Raw genomic sequence first — 21,630 nt, forward strand, 5'->3', positions numbered from 1 at the left:
TTGTTATGAGTGCGAGGATGTAATTTGACACTTTTACCACTCATCGAAATGTATGACAAAAGTTACCTGAACGATATTGTATTAGATATACGCTGTAAATCGGAAAATGGTGTGGAGTGTAATCACAATTCTATCTGACAGTTTTAATAATCAGTTATTTCAGTTTGGATACCTAATTCGGAACATTTCTCTGTATTTGAAATTTGGAAAAGCACATTTTAATAGTTAGCACCAATACGAATGTATATCCTAGTCCTGCCTATGCAATCGCACATACAGATTAAGAGTTGCACCATTTTGCACGTCATGATTGGCTTATGGCTGGCTGATCAAAATCTGACACCTACCTATAAATGCAGTTAAAAACCAAATATAAAACATTCAAAAGCTATTTGAAATATTCAGTATGCCATCAATAAATTATGTCTGCCCTTTCTTGTTTGTTTATTTAGAATCATTGTGTTTTGTTCAAAGGGATGTCATGAAGAATCAACAATATGCAGAACTTGCCTTTGGTAGTATTAAAAAAAAAATAAAAATCTTATATTCTGAGTTCACTCCCTCTTCCTTTGAAGCCAGAAATGGCATTTTTTCCAAAGTATAAATATTTTCATTACATATCAAGTATTATTCGACAATGAAACATTTCTATATAGCTACGCATGCACTATTAAATTCAGTTTGCTCATCAGTTATGGTTGTGGATAACCTCAAGGGGGTGGGAGAGAGTCGACTAAGTTAAACAAGTCAACCACAAAAATAGGTCAACAAAAAATTTCTGGCACAAAAACTTTGCTGGCACCACTTTACGGAATCCACACAGACATTTCAGTCTATATAATCAGGAGTGCACATAAAAATTGTATTGTGTTTTTTGGTGCTCATTTTTCTCCCAACCCAGCGAACTCATGGATGAACTTGGAAGCCAAAATAACATTTCAAGTATGAGCTGCTTGCAGACATTAAACTCCTTGTGAATGCAGTGTTGTCTGGATTGAATTGACAAAATTGCAGAATTTCCCCAAAACCTGGAGGTGGCTGTGGAGAGCCATGGCCACCGTTCGCCACCACGTAGGTCTGTTGCTGCCTGCAGGACACATTCGGCAGGCAGGGCGTGACAAACAGACACGTGGAGAAGCGCGGCCTGTTATGCGATAAAAAGCTGACTCAAGCTCATTAATTGACCTGAAACCTAATACAAATCCCATCCCCTTCACCTTAACCGTATACTTCAAAGTCTCACCAGAGTCGTGAAGTTCAGAAGGTCAGGAGACCAGAGGAAAGATCAAAGGAAAGACAGATGAATCCAAGTGAAATCCAGCACCAACCAGACACCACCTGCCACCCCACCCACAGGGTTACAAAACCAGAATCTTTCACCAACCCCAGAAACCTCAAAATTCCAACAGATTTGGCAGAGCTCAAGAGAAAAAAGATGGATGGATGGATGGATGGATGGAGGGAGGGAGAGTGTGATCCACAGACACCACTATATGGTTTGTTTAGATTTAGACGATGTCCAAAAATATTGGAACAGTGAGGCCAATACCTGAATTTAGCTGATTGAGTGTGACATAAAAAAAACAACAAAGCACCTATTTTCCATGTAATAAAAATGATTGGAACATGGATGTAATGAAATTAATATTGTCAGTCTACAGCAAACTAACGGAATTGGCCTCGCTGTTCCAATACTTTTGGATGTGAGTACAGTAGCAGGGAGTTATTGACTCAGACGGCTTGCTAACGTTGGCAAGGTCGTTTCCGCTGGCTATGAAGTTGTTCCACTTTTCAGTGCAAATGACAAAATCTTGGGCGGAGAGTGACAATCTGTTTGCTCCGCTATAAAACGTGTTGTGGCTTCATCTGTTGTGCACTCGAGAGCTAATGTGGCCGCATATTTACTTGTCACTCGCAATACTGTCAATATTGCGACATTACATTTTGTATTGTGGGGAAAAAGCAGCCTTTGTATTATTGTGACTTGCAGTATGCACACCACATTCGCCGTCTTTCTGGCATGCGCTGCACTTCAGCATGACACTTTCTTTTTTTTTTTCTACCAGCATTACAAAATGTATACATTGATTCAGAACAGGTCATGTCTGCAAGCAAATCTTTTGGCGCATTCAGGATGTGTTAAAGTCTCATTTGGTAGGACACTGCCTGATTTTGAACGTGCCAAGTAAATATCAAAAGTATAGTCAAGATTGTCAAGAGAATGTGTGTGGTCCTCTCAATACAGAGTCCTTTTTTAAGAAGTAATAATGACATCTGACAGCATGTGTGCTTATAGCACGTGTGGCTCACAGCAGAGAGGGAATGCGAGTGTCAACCATTGTTGTTTATGAACATTGTGATTGACTGGTGGCGAGTTCAAGCAATAAAACATTACTGCCCACCATGTTTTTTTGTGTGTGTTTTTTCCTCCAAACAAGTCAGGTAAACATGGTGCGGATTGTATAATAAAGTCTGTGTGCCACTGAGTACTATTTGAGATTGGACTGTAACAACAAAACAAAACATAATCGATTTGAGTCGGCGCACAAGAGTAGAATTATCTCTGATTTGGCCGCAGGCTGAAGACGTTCCGTCCGTCCATAACTGTCTTATTTATTGCCCAACCAAGAGTCATTGCAGTAGGTGTTTTGTTTGTCCTTCCAGGCCGCTGGTTGGGCATCGCTCTGGACACGCCCAGTGGGAAGAACGATGGCTCAGTGGGTGGAGTGCGATACTTCAAGTGTCCACCAAGACACGGGGTCTTTGCTCCTCCATCTCGCGTTCAACGGTGAGCGCTCATCCGCAAAGTTGCATTTGAAAGCAAACTCAAGCTTGGCTTCATCAATACATCTGCTACGAATGACAGTGTCACTTGTGCTGGTGTTGACATAATGATTTTGCCCTGCGTGGACTCGATGCTTGTAATTAACAGGAGTCAGATGCGGCGTGAGATGGCCAAGGCCTTCTCTCGCCATGACTGCTGCCAACGAGCCAGCAGTGATGAACCTTCTATTAAATATGAATTGTGGATACAAATCATAAATAAGAGGCGGAGTAAAGGAATATCCAAGAAAATGTTGTCAACTTGACCTGAATTGTGAGGTTTTATTTGCCCTGCAAAAGACTTCCACTTTCATTCAATGTATCCAGTTCAATTACTTGAGTATTTTGGAGACAATTTACTGCCACCGGGAGCAATAATTGATCACTCTTGTCTGTAAAGCAGCCAATTAAAAAAAATCTACAGATGGTGTTTTTCCAACTTTGTTTTGCTATTAATCACGCAGTCTGGGCCACCATTAGCAATTGCCAGCTTGTCTGTGTGTGCGAAGTATGCATGGATCGCTAATTAAGCAGCAATCAGGTTACTCTTTGTTGCAAATCCAACATCTTTGTGGTTTATTGTGTGAACTTGTGCATACGAACTCTCATAGCTGTTAAGTTCAGAGTTGCGATTCCGTGGCGATCAAGACTATTAGCTATTATTCACATCATTTTTACATTTACCAAATCATTTTGTCACCCCTTGTGAAGTGTGTGACTTTATCAGCATGTTCTTGACTCATTTATGGTCGCGTCAAGTAACTGGGGTGTTACTGCAGTTATTGTTATGATAGCAGTGCAGGCTCATGGCTAATGTGTTGATGTCATTGTGAGTCTGAAAACCTTGTTTGCATTCTAATTGTCTGCTTGTTTCAGTTGCTAGCTAGCATCACATCACATGTTCATTTTCAACAATTATTCCGCACGAAGATGATGAATAGCCAAAACATTCAATAAGCAAGTTTCTCTGAATTTCTTCAGCAGCTGAATTGTTAGTTCTTAATTAGTTCACCATTTTTTGAGGCATATGCACCCAAAACAGGAGTACCATATTTTGTTTACAACCAAACATGATGTGTGGACTTTATGCAGTCACTTAACCTGAGCAACAGAATTCTCTCAAAAGACTTTTCAAAGTTTGCTGGCGTACGCTATCAAGCAGCAAATATCAAGGCTGCCCACTTTACCAGCTTTACCCTTGACAACAAAGCAGACAATATTGAATACAGCAGCAGACCATCAAAGAGTAAAAATGGAGAAGACTCAACCTCAGTCCAGCTTTTTAAGAAACGTTATCTCATCTTTATTATTTTTCCAGCCAACCCTGACATTTGTTATTATCGCTGTTATTTACAATTATGGTCATCAGTGGGTTTGTTTTCATCTAAACTTTCTGTCAATCTGCTCAATCTCGCTGAGATTTTGGCTCGACAAATTCACGCCATCAAGAGCCGGTGAATGAGTTTGCGTTTCTACCATTTAATGAAACATTTCATCATCATAAACTTTTTCCATCAGTTGCCTCAAGACGAAACAATGACTCAATGGTCATATCAAGTGTGTCGGTAGCTGTTTAGGAGAAAGTCATTTTCCCTATATAGTCACATGCATGCCTGTTATAATTTATCGAAGCTGGTTTTACTTTAAAATCATGGCCGGGCTGATCTTGCCGCGCCATGGCAACTTGGCGAACCCTTGGGGACTTTCCAACAACTCCTCATTTCTTTATTGCTTTCATTACTCACCTCACCTTGTTTCTTTTAATCTCCTATTTACACCTTCAGTGAAATAGGAGCTGCTCGAGGCGAGTAAGAACCTTTGTGTTTGCCCTCCCTACTTCATGTCCTTTTTTTGTTTGCTTTCCCCCTAATTAACCCCGAGGCCCGCACAGCCCCACACACACACAAACGCGTTTCTCCGTCATTGGGAGAATCTGACTTTCTCTCCGTCGAGCAATGCGTTTGAACGTCCCTTTTCTTCTCCTGTCAGCAGCTACAACACGCCATTAGGAAAACAAACAGCGTTTCTTTTGCTGCGGGGAGATAAGATAATCCTTTATTACTCTCACAGTGGGGAAATTCATGTCACAGCACTTTTTGCTTCTGTCAGAGCGAGCAATCGTCGAAAGTAATCTATTTTTATATGAAAAGTAAAATGGTATACACGAGTATTTGCTGAAAGAAATGTGACTTTGCCGCAGGCGGATTTGACATGTTCTGCTACTCATGCTACATCTGTTGACTGTTTTGTGAAGGATCCACGGATCGGTTGATTGCCTCTCCGAGCTCTCCTCGTCACATCTCAACCATCCATCAATCAGCGGTGAGCGTGCTGCCCATATTGCAGCCCTCGTCTGAAATGTGTCTCCGCATTTATCGCCGTTCGCCACTTGTGGTGATTGTCATGCAGGGGCGATCCGTCGCAGCTTCAGCACATCATCTGCCATTGGTCCACCCAAGGAGACGAGCAGGAGAAACCCGGCGAGCAGGTGGGTGGGTTCTTGTACTTTACTTACACAAACTGGCACCGATAAGAAGCAGTGGTTTTCTGTCGGGTTTATGCTTCAGATTTCTCCTCTCCCATCCCTGAACCGCTTCATCTTTTAGATGATGTAAAACACTCGACCCTGGGGCCAGATTCGGCCCGACACATTATTTGATGTGGCCCGCTAAAGCAAATCACGTTTCATGCTCACATCTCAACACAAATTGTAAATTGTCTTCAATTTTAATAACCTTGCAAACATTTTTAAATGAATTTGCACAATAGTTGACTTGTGATTTCAAATCTAGTTGTATATGTCCAAATACGGTACGATGAAGCTATTATAGTTTCAGGGGTGTGCAAACTTTTTGGCCCAAGGTCCAATTTTCAAGCATCCAACTACCCAACTTGGGGGTCGAACTCTCACCATGACCACATACAGTATCCGGTTTGGGAGTGCGGTGAGCGAAAATTCCACTTGGGCTCAGCACATCATTTGAAGGGTCTGGAAGTGAAGTTTTCACAGGCCATCACAGCGCCCGGAGGGAAAGCAGAACTACAATGTTGCCCTTGACAAAAATGACTTGAAGGAACACACCTGTTTTAAATGCTCAGTCTCGCAAAATAGTCTTGCAAGATGTGATCTGAAATGTTTTACCCTAACATTGAGGTGTATTTTTTCCTCAAAATGTTGGTTGCTTTTTGCACAACCATGAATGTCTTGCGTTAACATTTATTGATCCTATTCACCGTGTAACAATTTCCTGAACTTTACTATTTTTTTCCCGCGTGCTCCCGCTTCCCACCAAATGAAAGCAAAAACCAAAGGAGTCGTTCCAACCCCCGTCGTCGCCGGCGGAGCGCGTTGAGCGGAGGGGGCAGCGGCAGCGGCAGCATTCCCAGGAGCGGCGCCGGAAGCGTCTCCAGTTCTGAGAACCAGGTCCGCCTCCACGAGGGCATGCAGGTGCTGCTGAACAGCGCCAACGAGATGGCCTCCATCCGTTACGTGGGCACGGCGGACTTTGCTCCCGGCCTTTGGCTGGGTCTGGAGCTCCGAGGCCCCAAGGGAAAGAACGACGGCTCGGTCGGGGGCCGCCGCTACTTCAGCTGCCGGCCGGGCCACGGCGTCCTCGTCCGGCCCAGCCGTGTCACCTGTCGCGGCATCAACGGTTCCCGCTTGGTGGACGAAAACACTTGAGAAAGCCACCTTTCACAAAAGGTACCTTCAAAAGTGGATTTTCTACTGTAAGCAAATGTACAGTTGAACATTTCTAAAGCATTTATCTTTTTTTTTTTTTTGCATATACTTGCTTAGATAACTCTTAGATAACTCAGCAATTTTTTTTTAAAGAATAAATGAATGCACTTTATTGAATTATCTTTGAATTTCAGTTTGAATTAGTTAGAGCGGGAAATATTGGAAGGAATTTAAAAGGACTTTCACGACGTCTAATTTGATTGCACTCTGAGATCAGAACATGTTGATCAGTTGGTAAGATTGGGAACAGGCTGTCACTCATGAAGTAACAACCTCGGGTGCATGGCCGTCATGTTTTACAGATAATTATTGGAATTGACTCATTTTCCCTTGATGACTTATTGTGAAACGCATTTGAAGCCAAAATCTCAAACTCCGTTCGAAGTAGCTTATAATGTCAAAGTTCTGCCCCGTTTTATGATTTACGTCAAGATGCAATGAGTGAACATGTTCTTGGTTCAACCTTTGGTTTTGATCCTGTTGTGTTCTGGAATACAAAAAATAATATTCATTTCAACGAGAGCTGTCAAACGATGAAACTTTTTAATCAGATCAATCACATTTTGATCAATCACGATTAATGGCGTTTGGCTTTTTTGACATTAGGCCTGTCACACTGAGCGATGCTGACAAAACGGACTCAACTGTCTCGCAATGTGCACAAAATGTCGGCCAATGATTTCAAATTTGAATCGTGGTTCACAGATGTTAAGGCCAAAATAAACATTTCTGGTTCGCCGGTGGGTAAGTCAACATTGATTAACAAGTTGAACAATAATATTAGACTTAGCAATATTTAGAATATCATATGTAGCTATAGATGAACTTGAAAATGGAAGACTGCAGTCACTGATCTCCACACTCTTTTTATTTCTACCAATTTTGTCTTTTCATCATCGGAAGTGCATGTAATAATTTCGGTGTGGTTCACAAATGAGCCCCAGAGGATGTTTGCTTATTTTTTCGGACCAGTTCAGCCACTTTTGGTCACATCGCTCGTTGTACAGTGTGCCTAATATGTATCACTGGATTTGTTTGTTTTCTTTATTTTTCAATAGAAAGATTTTGAGTAGCATGCATTTCATTAAAATGTACCAATATTTTCAATAAGGCAGCATGAGGCGTTGTCGTAGTTGAAGTTGAAGCGGATCGCATCCCATTTGATTACAGCTATCAGGCTACATTTCCAGAAAGCAAGTCATCCATTGTGCATGTGCAACAAAGCCGCTATTCTGCAAAACACTCACGTAGCATTTAATTATGGCGTGTGGGCCACAATTGGATCTTCAGCGGGCTTGTGTCTTCAGGCGGCCGCTTGCGACTGAACGGAAGTGGCGGTAAAGCCGGCCATTGTCTGCCGCCTCTTTTCAGATTCCAGCCCAAACAAACCTATAACCAACGGCTTCATATGCAAACGCGCAACTTCAGATCATCATTCCAATAGATGAAAATGAAATGTCAGTGGCTAAGCTGTCATTTGTACCCTGCGACTAATTTAATGACTAGCGTTTCATTTAACCTTCTCTGTAACCTAGTTGACTACTTGACTTGTGAATTCTTGAAGATACATTTTTGGGTATGACACTTCTCTTTTTGGGGGGTGAAATTTTAATGGAGTGTGAATGCATTCCAGCAAGATTTGATACTGTTTACATATTTGCGGCAATATTAAATGAATAAAGCAATCAATTCTAATTTGACCCCGTATTATTATTTCAATATTACCTATTATGTCAAGTGGAGATGAAAATGTGTCACTTACATAGACAAAGTGTAGTTGCACTCAAATCCAAGTTTGAGTGACTTTGTATTATAATAATAATAATAATAATAATCGATATTTGACAGTTTAAGGCTGATGGAATCATATCAAGCCAGCGCTTCATTATACAGGAACATTTTTTATTCTTTTATGGTTCGAGTAATCTATAGCCTAAAGGTGACGTCACTGACTGACAGAAAGATTTTTGTGAGTTTTAAAACTAAACATGTTTAACTGAAAACGGCAGCACATCCGCCCTTTGTCAGCTGCAGCTTTCACCAATTGCAGTTTGCCAACATTTCATTAGCAAGAACAGGACCTCAAGGCAAAAAAAACAACAAAAACAGCCGCTAAGCTCTTAACTTTGTCTTCTGCTGCTTCCTCTTGATCCACTGCCTGCTAACATCTGACGTTTGAAAATGTTTTCTTGTGTGCAAGCATTTGTCAAAGTTATATTTTTTAGATTTTTTCAATTAAATGTTCTTCCAGTAAAATAAACGTGTTGCCATTCATACAACACAATCGCTTGTGTTTTTATGCGACTATATCAACATTCATGCCAAGTACATCAATTTGTAAATAAGTTGAGACAAAATCATCAGTATTTCACGAGTCATACTTTTTGTGACATTTTTTTTCCTGTTGGTGTATTGTGATTTTTTTTTACTGTAAAATAGGTTCCAAAAGGTTCAGAAACACTGGTCGACAGTGTACCTTGTCCCTAAAGTCTAGTATAAAAATGCTTTATTCAAACAATAAAACAAAACTCTATACTGTATCACAGTGCGTAAAGTTGCACCATCTGCTATTTGAATGAAATGGAACAAAAGGGATCCCTGATGTGAAACAAAGAGTCTAATGAACACTATGGAGCAGAAGTGCTGTGTGCTTCCGAAACGCAGCTGGTACTCAAATAATTCACTTTGCTGTCACGGCCTATAGATGACGCAAGATGGTACCAAAGCACAACTTTTCTATTAAGCCCGTCGGGCGCTAGTAATCTCTCGGTTTGCAGGTTTTGGCAACTAGATTTCAAGAGTAACTAATGCTCGCTCGGTCATTCAAAATTTGTATTACGAGCAAACGGTGCTGCAACGTTGTAGCTGTATGTAACAGCCAATCAAAAATGCAAATGAGATTTCACCAAAAAATAAAAATAAAAATCTGACACTAATGTACAGTACTTTGACCTTAGAGTTCATCTTTAATATCTTGAAGATTTTGTTAAGTCCTGGATCTTACATTTCTCAATGTTTTATTGGATCCCAAAACGCAGACACAATTAAGATTTGATCTATTTATTCACATTGTGAGGCAGGAACTAAGGAAGCTGTACGCAGGAACAGTTGAGCAATAATCTGGCAAAACACACAATTCTCAGACCCTTAGACAGACAGTCAATCAATCTCATTGGTTGTGGCTAGACATGTGAGTACTCGTACTGACATGAAATTCTCTGATTGGCTGTTGACTCCGTAGTTACAGCTAGTTCATGACATCAACAAACATTTTATAGCATAAAAGATCCTTGACATCATATAGTCCAGACGTCATCTAGCCTAAAACTAGTTGAAACTGGATGCTGTTACATCAATACCCAAAACAGACGACACGTAAACGGGTCGTGAACTCTGCTCAAACTTAACCCAAGCGTGACCGCAGACATGAGACAAGACCCAAACATTACTCCCGCATGACTCGAGTCATGACACTCAACTGTTGGCGCAGTAACATCATTTTGCTTGGAGATGCTCTTGTCGCCTTTACCTGTAACAATCTTTTTGTCATTTTCTCATTCTCCTTCATGTCCTCTGGTTCATCTTTAATATGATGTCAAACAGCACAGACTGCGATTATAAGTTTGATGACACCTGTGCTGCTAATTAGAAGACACACCTTGGTTGAACACATATCCCTATGATCAAATTATTTTCAATACTTTCTTTCGTTTCAGCCATCCGTTTCATGAGCTTGTTTTTAAAAATCATTCCATTGAACCACAATTCACAAGCAATGTCGATATAAGCAAACAAAGACATATTGGCAGCAATGCAGAGCATCTGACATGATGGTAACAATCCACAGATAATCCTGCAGGGGACCTCCTGTCACCCAGTCAGGGTTTATTGCTGTAATGAGCAGCTCAGCGCACATAAGCCTGCTTATTGCAAGAGTAGCCTACGACTTTTCCAGAGCAAGTGGTAATTGAGACAAAATATAGACTACAACTATTTTATTAAAAAAAGTAAGACTTGGAGACCCTTGCAGATCAATATATATTTTCCCATATGTTGTTGGTGGACTTCAGTTGCTACATAATTTGCCAGTTCATTAATGCGTAACTAACAAAAAATGACGACGTGAACAGCATCCAAACTCAGAGATTTTACTTCCAGGAACATTTCAGCATATTGGCCACAAGGAGGTCAAAGTACTTGGAGTGTAAATGGACTCTGTGTGTTATATTGAAAGTTTGCTTCCAAATCTTCTTCGTATCAGGCCACAGTGCAAGCAGTGTTGTATCGATTGTCCTGACACTTTGTCCTTTGCTTTTACAATTTTCATCTTTTTCACAAACATTGACCTTACAATTATTCTTTTACACATTTTTATGAGCTGTTTTCCTTTTTATTAGAGGCGCTATTTACACAACACAATTTTAATTGAAGGGAAAGGAAGTCTTTTTGTTTTTTTTTTGTTTTTTTTTATACACGATAGTAAACCAGAGCCTACAAATACAAATGTTTCAAAACGACACCATTAATATTTCCCTCAATGAAAGCTTCAAGTTTTCGGTTTACAGTGCAGCAACGTTGTGATACCATCAAATAAATTGCAAGGCTTGGTTTAGCAATGTATGAAGAAATACTCATTCCTTTCCATGGTTCTCCATGTGATGGATGTTTAATGCGGCAAGCAAACTAGTTACAAAGAGCTGTTTCCTATGATGTTTTGTAGTCGAATATCAAGCACCCCAAAATAAAGCAAGTGGGGGATCAACTGTGCTCATGTGTAGGGTAAACTGTACTTGTAAATCACGAGTGACACATAATCCAAAAAAATGGCTATTGGCAATTGCACCCTCACATGTTGATAGGAAAGTGGAAGTTACAGCTGTCCTTCATCAATGCTTTGGACGCTGTCGAATTGACCGAGTCCTTAAATTCCATGACGAAGTCTTCCTCAGCTAACGACGGTTGAAAATGTTTCATGCTGCCGACATGACAGGAGAGATCTGATGCAGATCTGAACGTAGTCCAGATGTCACAAAACTGTGTTTGCAGAGCCACAAAATTGAGGAGGAAAATGCGATGCCAAAGCAGCACGACATTGCAACGTCTGAATTCAGACATTATTCACATTTCAAGGCTACGTCGACTCGACATGACTCAGGAAGCAGCCTGCTACTTTTTCTTTCTTTTTTTCTTTGGGATTCGGGATTCTCATCATCATCAGAATACTCAGCCCAAACAGGGAAATATGTATTGAAGAATAAGCACACATTTCTCAACCATAATGTTATTTCTTAGTTCTTTTTTTTTTAGCTATGCAGTCTGGACTTGCCGACCCCCCGGCGCGGATGGCCCTGTTGCATTAGCATACACGCAGTGCTGATGATCTATTTAAGGGATGACACCTTCAGGAGAATTCAGAGAATCAGTTAATTGCTTCTTGTGGTGAGTCACATCCTTTTGTGAGTGGATAAAAGGCATTGTACAGATTCAGATGTCACCGACTCGTACTGTGATTAGACTGATAGACGTACTGGATGTGAGGAGCAACTCTTGCATACACATCTCAGAAAAATCACACATTATATGTGGAGTATATTCACAACAACAACATTGCAACACATTTTCATCAAAACTATGTGATATATTTTTTTTTTCACATTAAAAATTGTAAACAGCAGAAAGTGGAATTGTTTTTAACACCTGCAGGACACCAGCCACAAATGTCACAAGTCCTTGTAGGCAACTTCTTTCCTTTTTTTTTTTTTTTTTTTTTTGAGAGAGAGAGAGAGATGTCAGTATTGTTCATTTGGCAGTCTTACCAATTCATCATCTTTGCCCTCTCTTTTTTTTGTGTATGCGTGTGAGTTAGTGCTCATGAATTCACCTGAAAGTTAATAAAAATCCCAGACCCTTCACCTTAACCAGATACTTCAGAGTCCCGCCAGAGTCATCAAGTTGTCAGAAGACCCGAGGAAGGATCAAAGGAAAGAAAAAATGAAGCAAAGTGAAGTAACCCCCGCAGGGTTACCAACCCCAGAAACCTCAAAATTTCAACAGAGTAGGGAGATCTCAAGAGACCAGAGGAAAAACTAAAGAAAGGAAGGAGGGCTAGATGATGCAGAGTGAGATCCACCGACCTCAGCCGCCACCGACTCAGCAACCGGTGGGAGAAGCAAATTCTGTTTGAATTTTGGTAGATGCTGGTGTGGTGGATCCGGCGTGCACGAGAACCTGCACCAAAGAGCGGAGCCGTCGACCTCAGTCCGACAAAGCAACTGCAGCAGCACCAGGGCACAAGCCCCTGGGAAGAGCACCATCTAGAGTCAAAACATATCCCAAATGCCTCATGAAGCTTCGTTTTGACCGGATCGTTTGCTGTCACTTCACCTAACGGATGGGGAAAGCCGAAAGGCTCCTCTCGAAGCTCGTAATTGACATGGAATGTAAACTTCAGGAACCTTCTCAGCCTTGCGAAACCATCGAGGGGATTGCTGTCAACTCCCATGGATGATTTCCTTCAAAGCTATAACTTATTTAGAGGCAATGCTCCAATTGCCTCTTCAGACATGCTCAGCTGTTGAAATGCTGTCGACAGCAGCCCAGCACTGCCGGGTTTTTTTTTCTTCCCAACAATAGAATGAAGCCACAATGGGGACTTATACACGCTTAGAAAACAGTACTTACTATACATGGTCGTTCAAAACAAAACAAAAAAAACAACAACAAAAAACACACCTTACTATACATGGTCGTTCAAAAAAAACAAAAAAAAACACCTTACTATACATGTTCGTTCAAAAACAAACAAAAAAAAAACAAAAAAAACACCTTACTATACATGGTCGTTCAAAAAAAAACAAAAAAAACACCTTACTATACATGGTCGTTCAAAAAAAAAAACAAAAAAACAAAAAAAAAAACACCTTACTATACATGGTCGTTCAAAAAAAAACAAAAAAAAAACACCTTACTATACATGGTCATTTAAAAAAAAAAGTTTTGCTATACATGGTCATTTAAAAAAAAAAGCCTTACTACAGGGTCGTTTAAAAAAAAAAAAAAGCCTTACTATACATGGTCGCTTAAAAAAAGAAAAAAAAAGAAAAAAGCTTTATGGTCGTTTAAAAAAAGAAAAAGAAAAACGCCTTACTATACATGGTCGTTCAAAAAACCCCATAAAAACGCCATACTATACATGGTCGCTTAAAAAAAATAAATAAATAAAATGCCTTACTATACATGGTCGTTAAAAAAAATAAATAAATAAAAAGCTTTATGGTCGTTTAAAAAAAACAAAAAAAGAAAAACGCCTTACTATACATGGTCGTTTAAAAAAAGAACAAAAAAACAAACAAACAAACAAAAAACGTCTTACTATACATGGTCGTTTTAAAAAAAATAAAATAAATAACGCCTTACTATACATGGTCGTTTAAAAAAAACAACTAATAAACGCCTTACTATACATGGTCCTTTAAAAAATAAAAAATTTAATAACGCCTTACGATACATGGTCTTTTGAAAAAAAAACAAAAAAAAACGCCTTACTATACATGGTCGTTTAAAAAAAAAAAAGCCTTACTATACATGGTCGTTTAAAAAAAAAAAAAAACGCCTTACTATACATGGTCGTTTAAAAAAAAAGAAAAAAAAGACTTACTATACATGGTCGTTCAAAAAAAAAAAAAAAAAAAAAAAACGCCTTACGATACATGGTCGTTTTTTTAAAAAACAAAACAAAATGCCTTACTATACATGGTCCTTTAAATAAAAAAAAAAAAAAAAAAAACGCCTTACTATACATGGTCTTTTGAAGAAAAAAAAAAAAAAGTCTGACTATACATGGTCGCTTAAAAAAAAAGAAAAAAACGCCTTACTATACATGGTCGTTTAAAAAAAAAAAAAACGTCTTACTATACATGGTCGTTTAAAAAAAAAAGAAAAAAAAGACTTACTATACATGGTCGTTAAAAAAAAAGAAAAAAAAGCCTTACTATACATGGTCGTTTAAAAAAAACAAAAAAACGCCTTACTATACATGGTCGTCTAAAAAAAAACAAAAAAAAACGCCTTACTATACATGGTCGTTAAAAAAAAAAGAAAAAAAAGCCATACTATACATGGTCGTTTAAAAAAAACAAAAAAACGCCTTACTATACATGGTCGTCTAAAAAAAAACAAAAAAAAAACGCCTTACTATACATGGTCGTTTAAAAAAAAAGAAAAAAAAGACTTACTATACATGGTCGTTAAAAAAAAAAAAAGCCTTACTATACATGGTCTTTTGAAAAAAAAAAAAAGTCTGACTATACATGGTCGTTTAAAAAAAAAAAAACGCCTTACTATACATGGTCGTTTAAAAAAAAAAGAAAAAAAAGACTTACTATACATGGTCTTTTGAAAAAAAAAAAAAAAAACGCCTTACTATACATGGTCGTCTAAAAAAACAACAAAAAAAACCGCCTTACTATACATGGTCGTTTAAAAAAAAAAAGAAAAAAAAGACTTACTATACATGTTCGTTAAAAAAAAAAAAAAAAGCCTTACTATACATGGTCGTTTAAAAAAAAAAAAAAAAAAAAAAGACTTACTATACATGGTCGTTTAAAAAAAAAAAGCCTTACTACATGGTCGTTTAAAAAAAAAAAAAGCCTTACTATACATGGTCGTTTAAAAAAAAACAAAAAAACAAAACGCCTTACTATACATGGTCTTTTGAAAAAAAAATAAAAAGCCTTACTATACATGGTCGCTTAAAAAAAAAGAACGCCTGACTATACATGGTCGTTAAGAAAAAAAAAAGAAAAAAAAGACTTACTATGGTTGTTCAAAAAAAAAAAGAAAAAAAAGACTTACTATACATGGCCGTTAAAAAAAAAAAAAAGACCTACTTTACATGGTCGTTTAAAAAAAAAAAAAAAAAAAAGACTTACTATACATGGTCGTCTAAAAAAAAACAAAAAACAAAACGCCTTACTATACATGGTCTTTTGAAAAAAAAATAAAAAGCCTTACTATACATGGTCGTTTAAAAAAAAACAAAAAAACAAAACGCCTTACTATACATGGTCTTTTGAAAAAAAAATAAAAAGCCTTACTATACATGGTCGTTTAAAAAAAAAAAGAAAAAAAAGACTTACTATACATGGTTGTTCAAAAAAAAAAAGAAAAAAAAAGACTTACTATACATGGCCGTTAAAAAAAAAAAAAAGACCTACTTTACATGGTCGTTTAAAAAAAAAAAAAAAAAAAAAGACTTACTATACATGGTCGTCTAAAAAAAAACAAAAAAAAAACGCCTTACTATACATGGTCGCTTAAAAAAAGAAAAAAAAAGAAAAAAGCTTTATGGTCGTTTAAAAAAAAGAAAAAGAAAAACGCCTTACTATACATGGTCGTTTAAAAAAAAAAAAAAAAAAAAAAGAAAGCTTTATGGTCGTTTAAAAAAAGAAAAAGAAAAACGCCTTACTATACATGGTCGTTCAAAAAACCCCATAAAAACGCCATACTATACATGGTCGTTAAAAAAAATAAATAAATAAAAAGCTTTATGGTCGTTTAAAAAAAACAAAAAAAGAAAAACGCCTTACTATACATGGTCGTTTAAAAAAAGAACAAAAAAACAAACAAACAAACAAAAAACGTCTTACTATACATGGTCGTTTTAAAAAAAATAAAATAAATAACGCCTTACTATACATGGTCGTTTTAAAAAAAAAACTAATAAACGCCTTACTATACATGGTCCTTTAAAAAAATAAAATAAAATAACGCCTTACTACATGGTCTTTTGAAAAAACAAAACAAAAAAAAAAACGCCTTACTATACATGGTCGTTTAAAAAAAATAAAAATAAATAACGCCTTACTATACATGGTCCTTTAAAAAATAAAAAATTTAATAACGCCTTACGATACATGGTCTTTTGAAAAAAAAAAAAAAAAAACGCCTTACTATACATGGTCGTTTAAAAAAAAAAAAAGCCTTACTATACATGGTCGTTTAAAAAAAAAAAAAAACGCCTTACTATACATGGTCGTCGAAAAAAAAACAAAAAAAAAACGCCTTACTATACATGGTCGTTTAAAAAAAAAGAAAAAAAAGACTTACTATACATGGTCGTTCAAAAAAAAAAAAAAAAAAAAAAACGCCTTACGATACATGGTCGTTTTTTTAAAAAACAAAACAAAATGCCTTACTATACATGGTCCTTTAAATAAAAAACAAAAAAAAAAAACGCCTTACTATACATGGTCTTTTGAAAAAAAAAAAAAAAAAGTCTGACTATACATGGTCGCTTAAAAAAAAAGAAAAAAACGCCTTACTATACATGGTCGTTTAAAAAAAAAAAAAACGGCTTACTATACATGGTCGTTTAAAAAAAAAGAAAAAAAAGACTTACTATACATGGTCGTTAAAAAAAAAGAAAAAAAAGCCTTACTATACATGGTCGTTTAAAAAAAACAAAAAAACGCCTTACTATACATGGTCGTTAAAAAAAAAAGAAAAAAAAGCCTTACTATACATGGTCGTTTAAAAAAAAAAAGCCTTACTATACATGGTCTTTTGAAAAAAAAAAAAAAGTCTGACTATACATGGTCGTTTAAAAAAAAAAGAAATAAAAGACTTACTATACATGGTCTTTTGAAAAAAAAAAAAAACGCCTTACTATACATGGTCGTTTAAAAAAAAAAGAAATAAAAGACTTACTATACATGGTCTTTTGAAAAAAAAAAAAAAACGCCTTACTATACATGGTCGTCTAAAAAAACAACAAAAAAAACCGCCTTACTATACATGGTCGTTTAAAAAAAAAAAGAAAAAAAAGACTTACTATACATGTTCGTTAAAAAAAAAAAAAAAAGCCTTACTATACATGGTCGTTTAAAAAAAAAAAAAAAAAAAAAGACTTACTATACATGGTCGTTTAAAAAAAAAAAGCCTTACTACATGGTCGTTTAAAAAAAAAAAGCCTTACTATACATGGTCGTTTAAAAAAAAACAAAAAAACAAAACGCCTTACTATACATGGTCTTTTGAAAAAAAAATAAAAAGCCTTACTATACATGGTCGCTTAAAAAAAAAGAACGCCTGACTATACATGGTCGTTAAGAAAAAAAAAAGCCTTACTATACATGGTCGTTTAAAAAAAAAAAGAAAAAAAAGACTTACTATACATGGTTGTTCAAAAAAAAAAAGAAAAAAAAGACTTACTATACATGGCCGTTAAAAAAAAAAAAAGACCTACTTTACATGGTCGTTTAAAAAAAAAAAAAAAAAAAAAGACTTACTATACATGGTCGTTTAAAAAAAAAAAAAAAACGCCTTACTATACATGGTCGTCTAAAAAAAAAAAAAAAAAAAACGCCTTACTATACATGTTCGTTTAAAAAAAAAGAAAAAAAAGACTTACTATACATGGTCGTTAAAAAAAAAAAAAGCCTTACTATACATGGTCGTTCAAAAAAAAAAAAAAAAAAAAAACGCCTTACGATACATGGTCGTTTTTTTAAAAAACAAAACAAAATGCCTTACTATACATGGTCCTTTAAAAAAAAAAAAAAAAAAAAAACGCCTTACTATACATGGTCGTTTAAAAAAAAAAACCCGCCTTACTATACATGGTCGTCTAAAAAAACAACAAAAAAAACCGCCTTACTATACATGGTCGTTTAAAAAAAAAAAGAAAAAAAAGACTTACTATACATGTTCGTTAAAAAAAAAAAAAAAAAAGCCTTACTATACATGGTCGTTTAAAAAAAAAATAAAAAATAAAAAGCCTTACTATACATGGTCGTTTAAAAAAAACCCAAAAATAAAACGCCTTACTATACATGGTCGTTTAAAAAAACAAACAAAACGCCTTACTATACATGGTCTTTTGAAAAAAAAATAAAAAGCCTTACTATACATGGTCGCTTAAAAAAAAAGAACGCCTGACTATACATGGTCGTTAAGAAAAAAAAAAGCCTTACTATACATGGTCGTCTAAAAAAACAACAAAAAAACCCGCCTTACTATACATGGTCGTTTAAAAAAAAAAAGAAAAAAAAGACTTACTATACACGGTCGTTAAAAAAAAAAAAAAAAAGACCTACTTTACATGGTCGTTTAAAAAAAAAAAAAAAAAAGACTTACTATACATGGTCGTTTAAAAAAAAAAAGGCCTTACTATACATGGTCGTTAAAAAAAAAAAAAAAAAAAAGCTTTATGTTCGTTTAAAAAAAAGAAAAAAAAACGCCTTACTATACATGGTCGCTTAAAAAAAAAGAACGCCTGACTATACATGGTCGTTAAGAAAAAAAAAAGCCTTACTATACATGGTCGTTTAAAAAAAAAAAGAAAAAAAAGACTTACTATACATGGTTGTTCAAAAAAAAAAAGAAAAAAAAGACTTACTATACATGGCCGTTAAAAAAAAAAAAAAGACCTACTTTACATGGTCGTTTAAAAAAAAAAAAAAAAAAAAAAAGACTTACTATACATGGTCGTTTAAAAAAAAAAAAAAAACGCCTTACTATACATGGTCGTCTAAAAAAAAACAAAAAAAAAACGCCTTACTATACATGTTCGTTTAAAAAAAAAGAAAAAAAAGACTTACTATACATGGTCGTTAAAAAAAAAAAAACCCTTACTATACATGGTCGTTCAAAAAAAAAAAAAAAAAAAAAACGCCTTACGATACATGGTCGTTTTTTTAAAAAACAAAACAAAATGCCTTACTATACATGGTCCTTTAAAAAAAAAACAAAAAAAAAAACGCCTTACTATACATGGTCGTTTAAAAAAAAAAACCCGCCTTACTATACATGGTCGTCTAAAAAAACAACAAAAAAAACCGCCTTACTATACATGGTCGTTTAAAAAAAAAAAGAAAAAAAAGACTTACTATACATGTTCGTTAAAAAAAAAAAAAAAAAAGCCTTACTATACATGGTCGTTTAAAAAAAAAAAAAAAAATAAAAAGCCTTACTATACATGGTCGTTTAAAAAAAAACCAAAAATAAAACGCCTTACTATACATGGTCGTTTAAAAAAACAAACAAAACGCCTTACTATACATGGTCTTTTGAAAAAAAAATAAAAAGCCTTACTATACATGGTCGCTTAAAAAAAAAGAACGCCTGACTATACATGGTCGTTAAGAAAAAAAAAAGCCTTACTATACATGGTCGTCTAAAAAAACAACAAAAAAACCCGCCTTACTATACATGGTCGTTTAAAAAAAAAAAGAAAAAAAAGACTTACTATACACGGTCGTTAAAAAAAAAAAAAAAAAGACCTACTTTACATGGTCGTTTAAAAAAAAAAAAAAAAAAAGACTTACTATACATGGTCGTTTAAAAAAAAAAAGGCCTTACTATACATGGTCGTTTAAAAAAAAAAAAAAAAAAAAGCTTTATGTTCGTTTAAAAAAAAGAAAAAAAAACGCCTTACTATACATGGTCGTTTAAAAAAAAAGAAAAAAAAGACTTACTATACATGGTCTTTTGAAAAAAATAAAAAAAACGCCTTACTATACATGGTCGTTTAAAAAAAAAAGAAAAAAAAGACTTACTATACATGGACTTTTGAAAAAAAAACAAAAAACGCCTCACTATACATGGTCGTCTAAAAAAACAAAACAAAAAAACGCCTTACTATACATGGTCGTTTAAAAAAAAAAAGAAAAAAAAGACTTACTATACATGTTCGTTAAAAAAAAAAAAAAAAGCCTTACTATACATGGTCGTTTAAAAAAAAAAAAAAAAAAGACTTACTATACATGGTCGTTTAAAAAAATAAAGCCTTACTACATGGTCGTTAAAAAAAAAAAAAAGCCTTACTATACATGGTCGTTTAAAAAAAAACAACAAAAAAACGCCTTACTATACATGGTCGTTAAAAAAAAAAAACCCGCCTTACTATACATGGTCGTCTAAAAAAACAACAACAAAAACCGCCTTACTATACATGGTCGTTTAAAAAAAAAAAGAAAAAAAAGACTTACTATACATGTTCGTTAAAAAAAAAAAAAAAAAAGCCTTACTATACATGGTCGTTTAAAAAAAAAAAAAAAAATAAAAAGCCTTACTATACATGGTCGTTTAAAAAAAAACCAAAAATAAAACGCCTTACTATACATGGTCTTTTGAAAAAAAAATAAAAAGCCTTACTATACATGGTCGCTTAAAAAAAAAGAACGCCTGACTATACATGGTCGTTAAGAAAAAAAAAAGCCTTACTATACATGGTCGTCTAAAAAAACAACAAAAAAACCCGCCTTACTATACATGGTCGTTTAAAAAAAAAAAGAAAAAAAAGACTTACTATACACGGTCGTTAAAAAAAAAAAAAAAAAGACCTACTTTACATGGTCGTTTAAAAAAAAAAAAAAAAAAGACTTACTATACATGGTCGTTTAAAAAAAAAAAGGCCTTACTATACATGGTCGTTTAAAAAAAAAAAAAAAAAAGCTTTATGTTCGTTTAAAAAAAAGAAAAAAAAACGCCTTACTATACATGGTCGCTTAAAAAAAAAGAACGCCTGACTATACATGGTCGTTAAGAAAAAGAAAAGCCTTACTATACATGGTCGTTTAAAAAAAAAAAGAAAAAAAAGACTTACTATACATGGTTGTTCAAAAAAAAAAAGAAAAAAAAGACTTACTATACATGGCCGTTAAAAAAAAAAAAAAGACCTACTTTACATGGTCGTTTAAAAAAAAAAAAAAAAAAAAAAAGACTTACTATACATGGTCGTTTAAAAAAAAAAAAAAAACGCCTTACTATACATGGTCGTCTAAAAAAAAACAAAAAAAAAACGCCTTACTATACATGTTCGTTTAAAAAAAAAAGAAAAAAAAGACTTACTATACATGGTCGTTAAAAAAAAAAAAAGCCTTACTATACATGGTCGTTCAAAAAAAAAAAAAAAAAAAAAACGCCTTACGATACATGGTCGTTTTTTTAAAAAACAAAACAAAATGCCTTACTATACATGGTCCTTTAAAAAAAAAACAAAAAAAAAAACGCCTTACTATACATGGTCGTTTAAAAAAAAAAAACCGCCTTACTATACATGGTCG

At 35.0% G+C, this 21,630-nt stretch overlaps 1 protein-coding gene across 5 annotated transcripts in view; it reads left to right on the top strand.

The window, feature by feature from the left end:
* LOC144031477 (CAP-Gly domain-containing linker protein 4) overlaps positions 1-13,362 on the top strand; it is a 29,374-nt gene extending 16,012 nt beyond the window's left edge. For 4 of the 5 annotated variants that reach the window (XM_077538675.1, XM_077538679.1, XM_077538678.1 and 1 more), the window contains 4 exons: positions 2,665-2,788; positions 5,078-5,145; positions 5,233-5,311; positions 6,124-7,675. In XM_077538675.1, the coding sequence (XP_077394801.1) occupies positions 2,665-2,788; positions 5,078-5,145; positions 5,233-5,311; positions 6,124-6,505 (653 nt within the window). In that variant the 3' untranslated portion in view covers positions 6,506-7,675. Of the gene's footprint in view, positions 1-2,664; positions 2,789-5,077; positions 5,146-5,232; positions 5,312-6,123; positions 7,676-11,872 lie in introns of those variants that run through there. The other variant, XM_077538677.1, reaches the window with a different exon arrangement.
* The last annotated feature ends 8,268 nt before the right edge of the window (positions 13,363-21,630 follow it).

This window comes from Festucalex cinctus, chromosome 12, assembly GCF_051991245.1.
Source record: "Festucalex cinctus isolate MCC-2025b chromosome 12, RoL_Fcin_1.0, whole genome shotgun sequence".
Taxonomy (NCBI): Eukaryota; Metazoa; Chordata; class Actinopteri; order Syngnathiformes; family Syngnathidae; genus Festucalex; species Festucalex cinctus.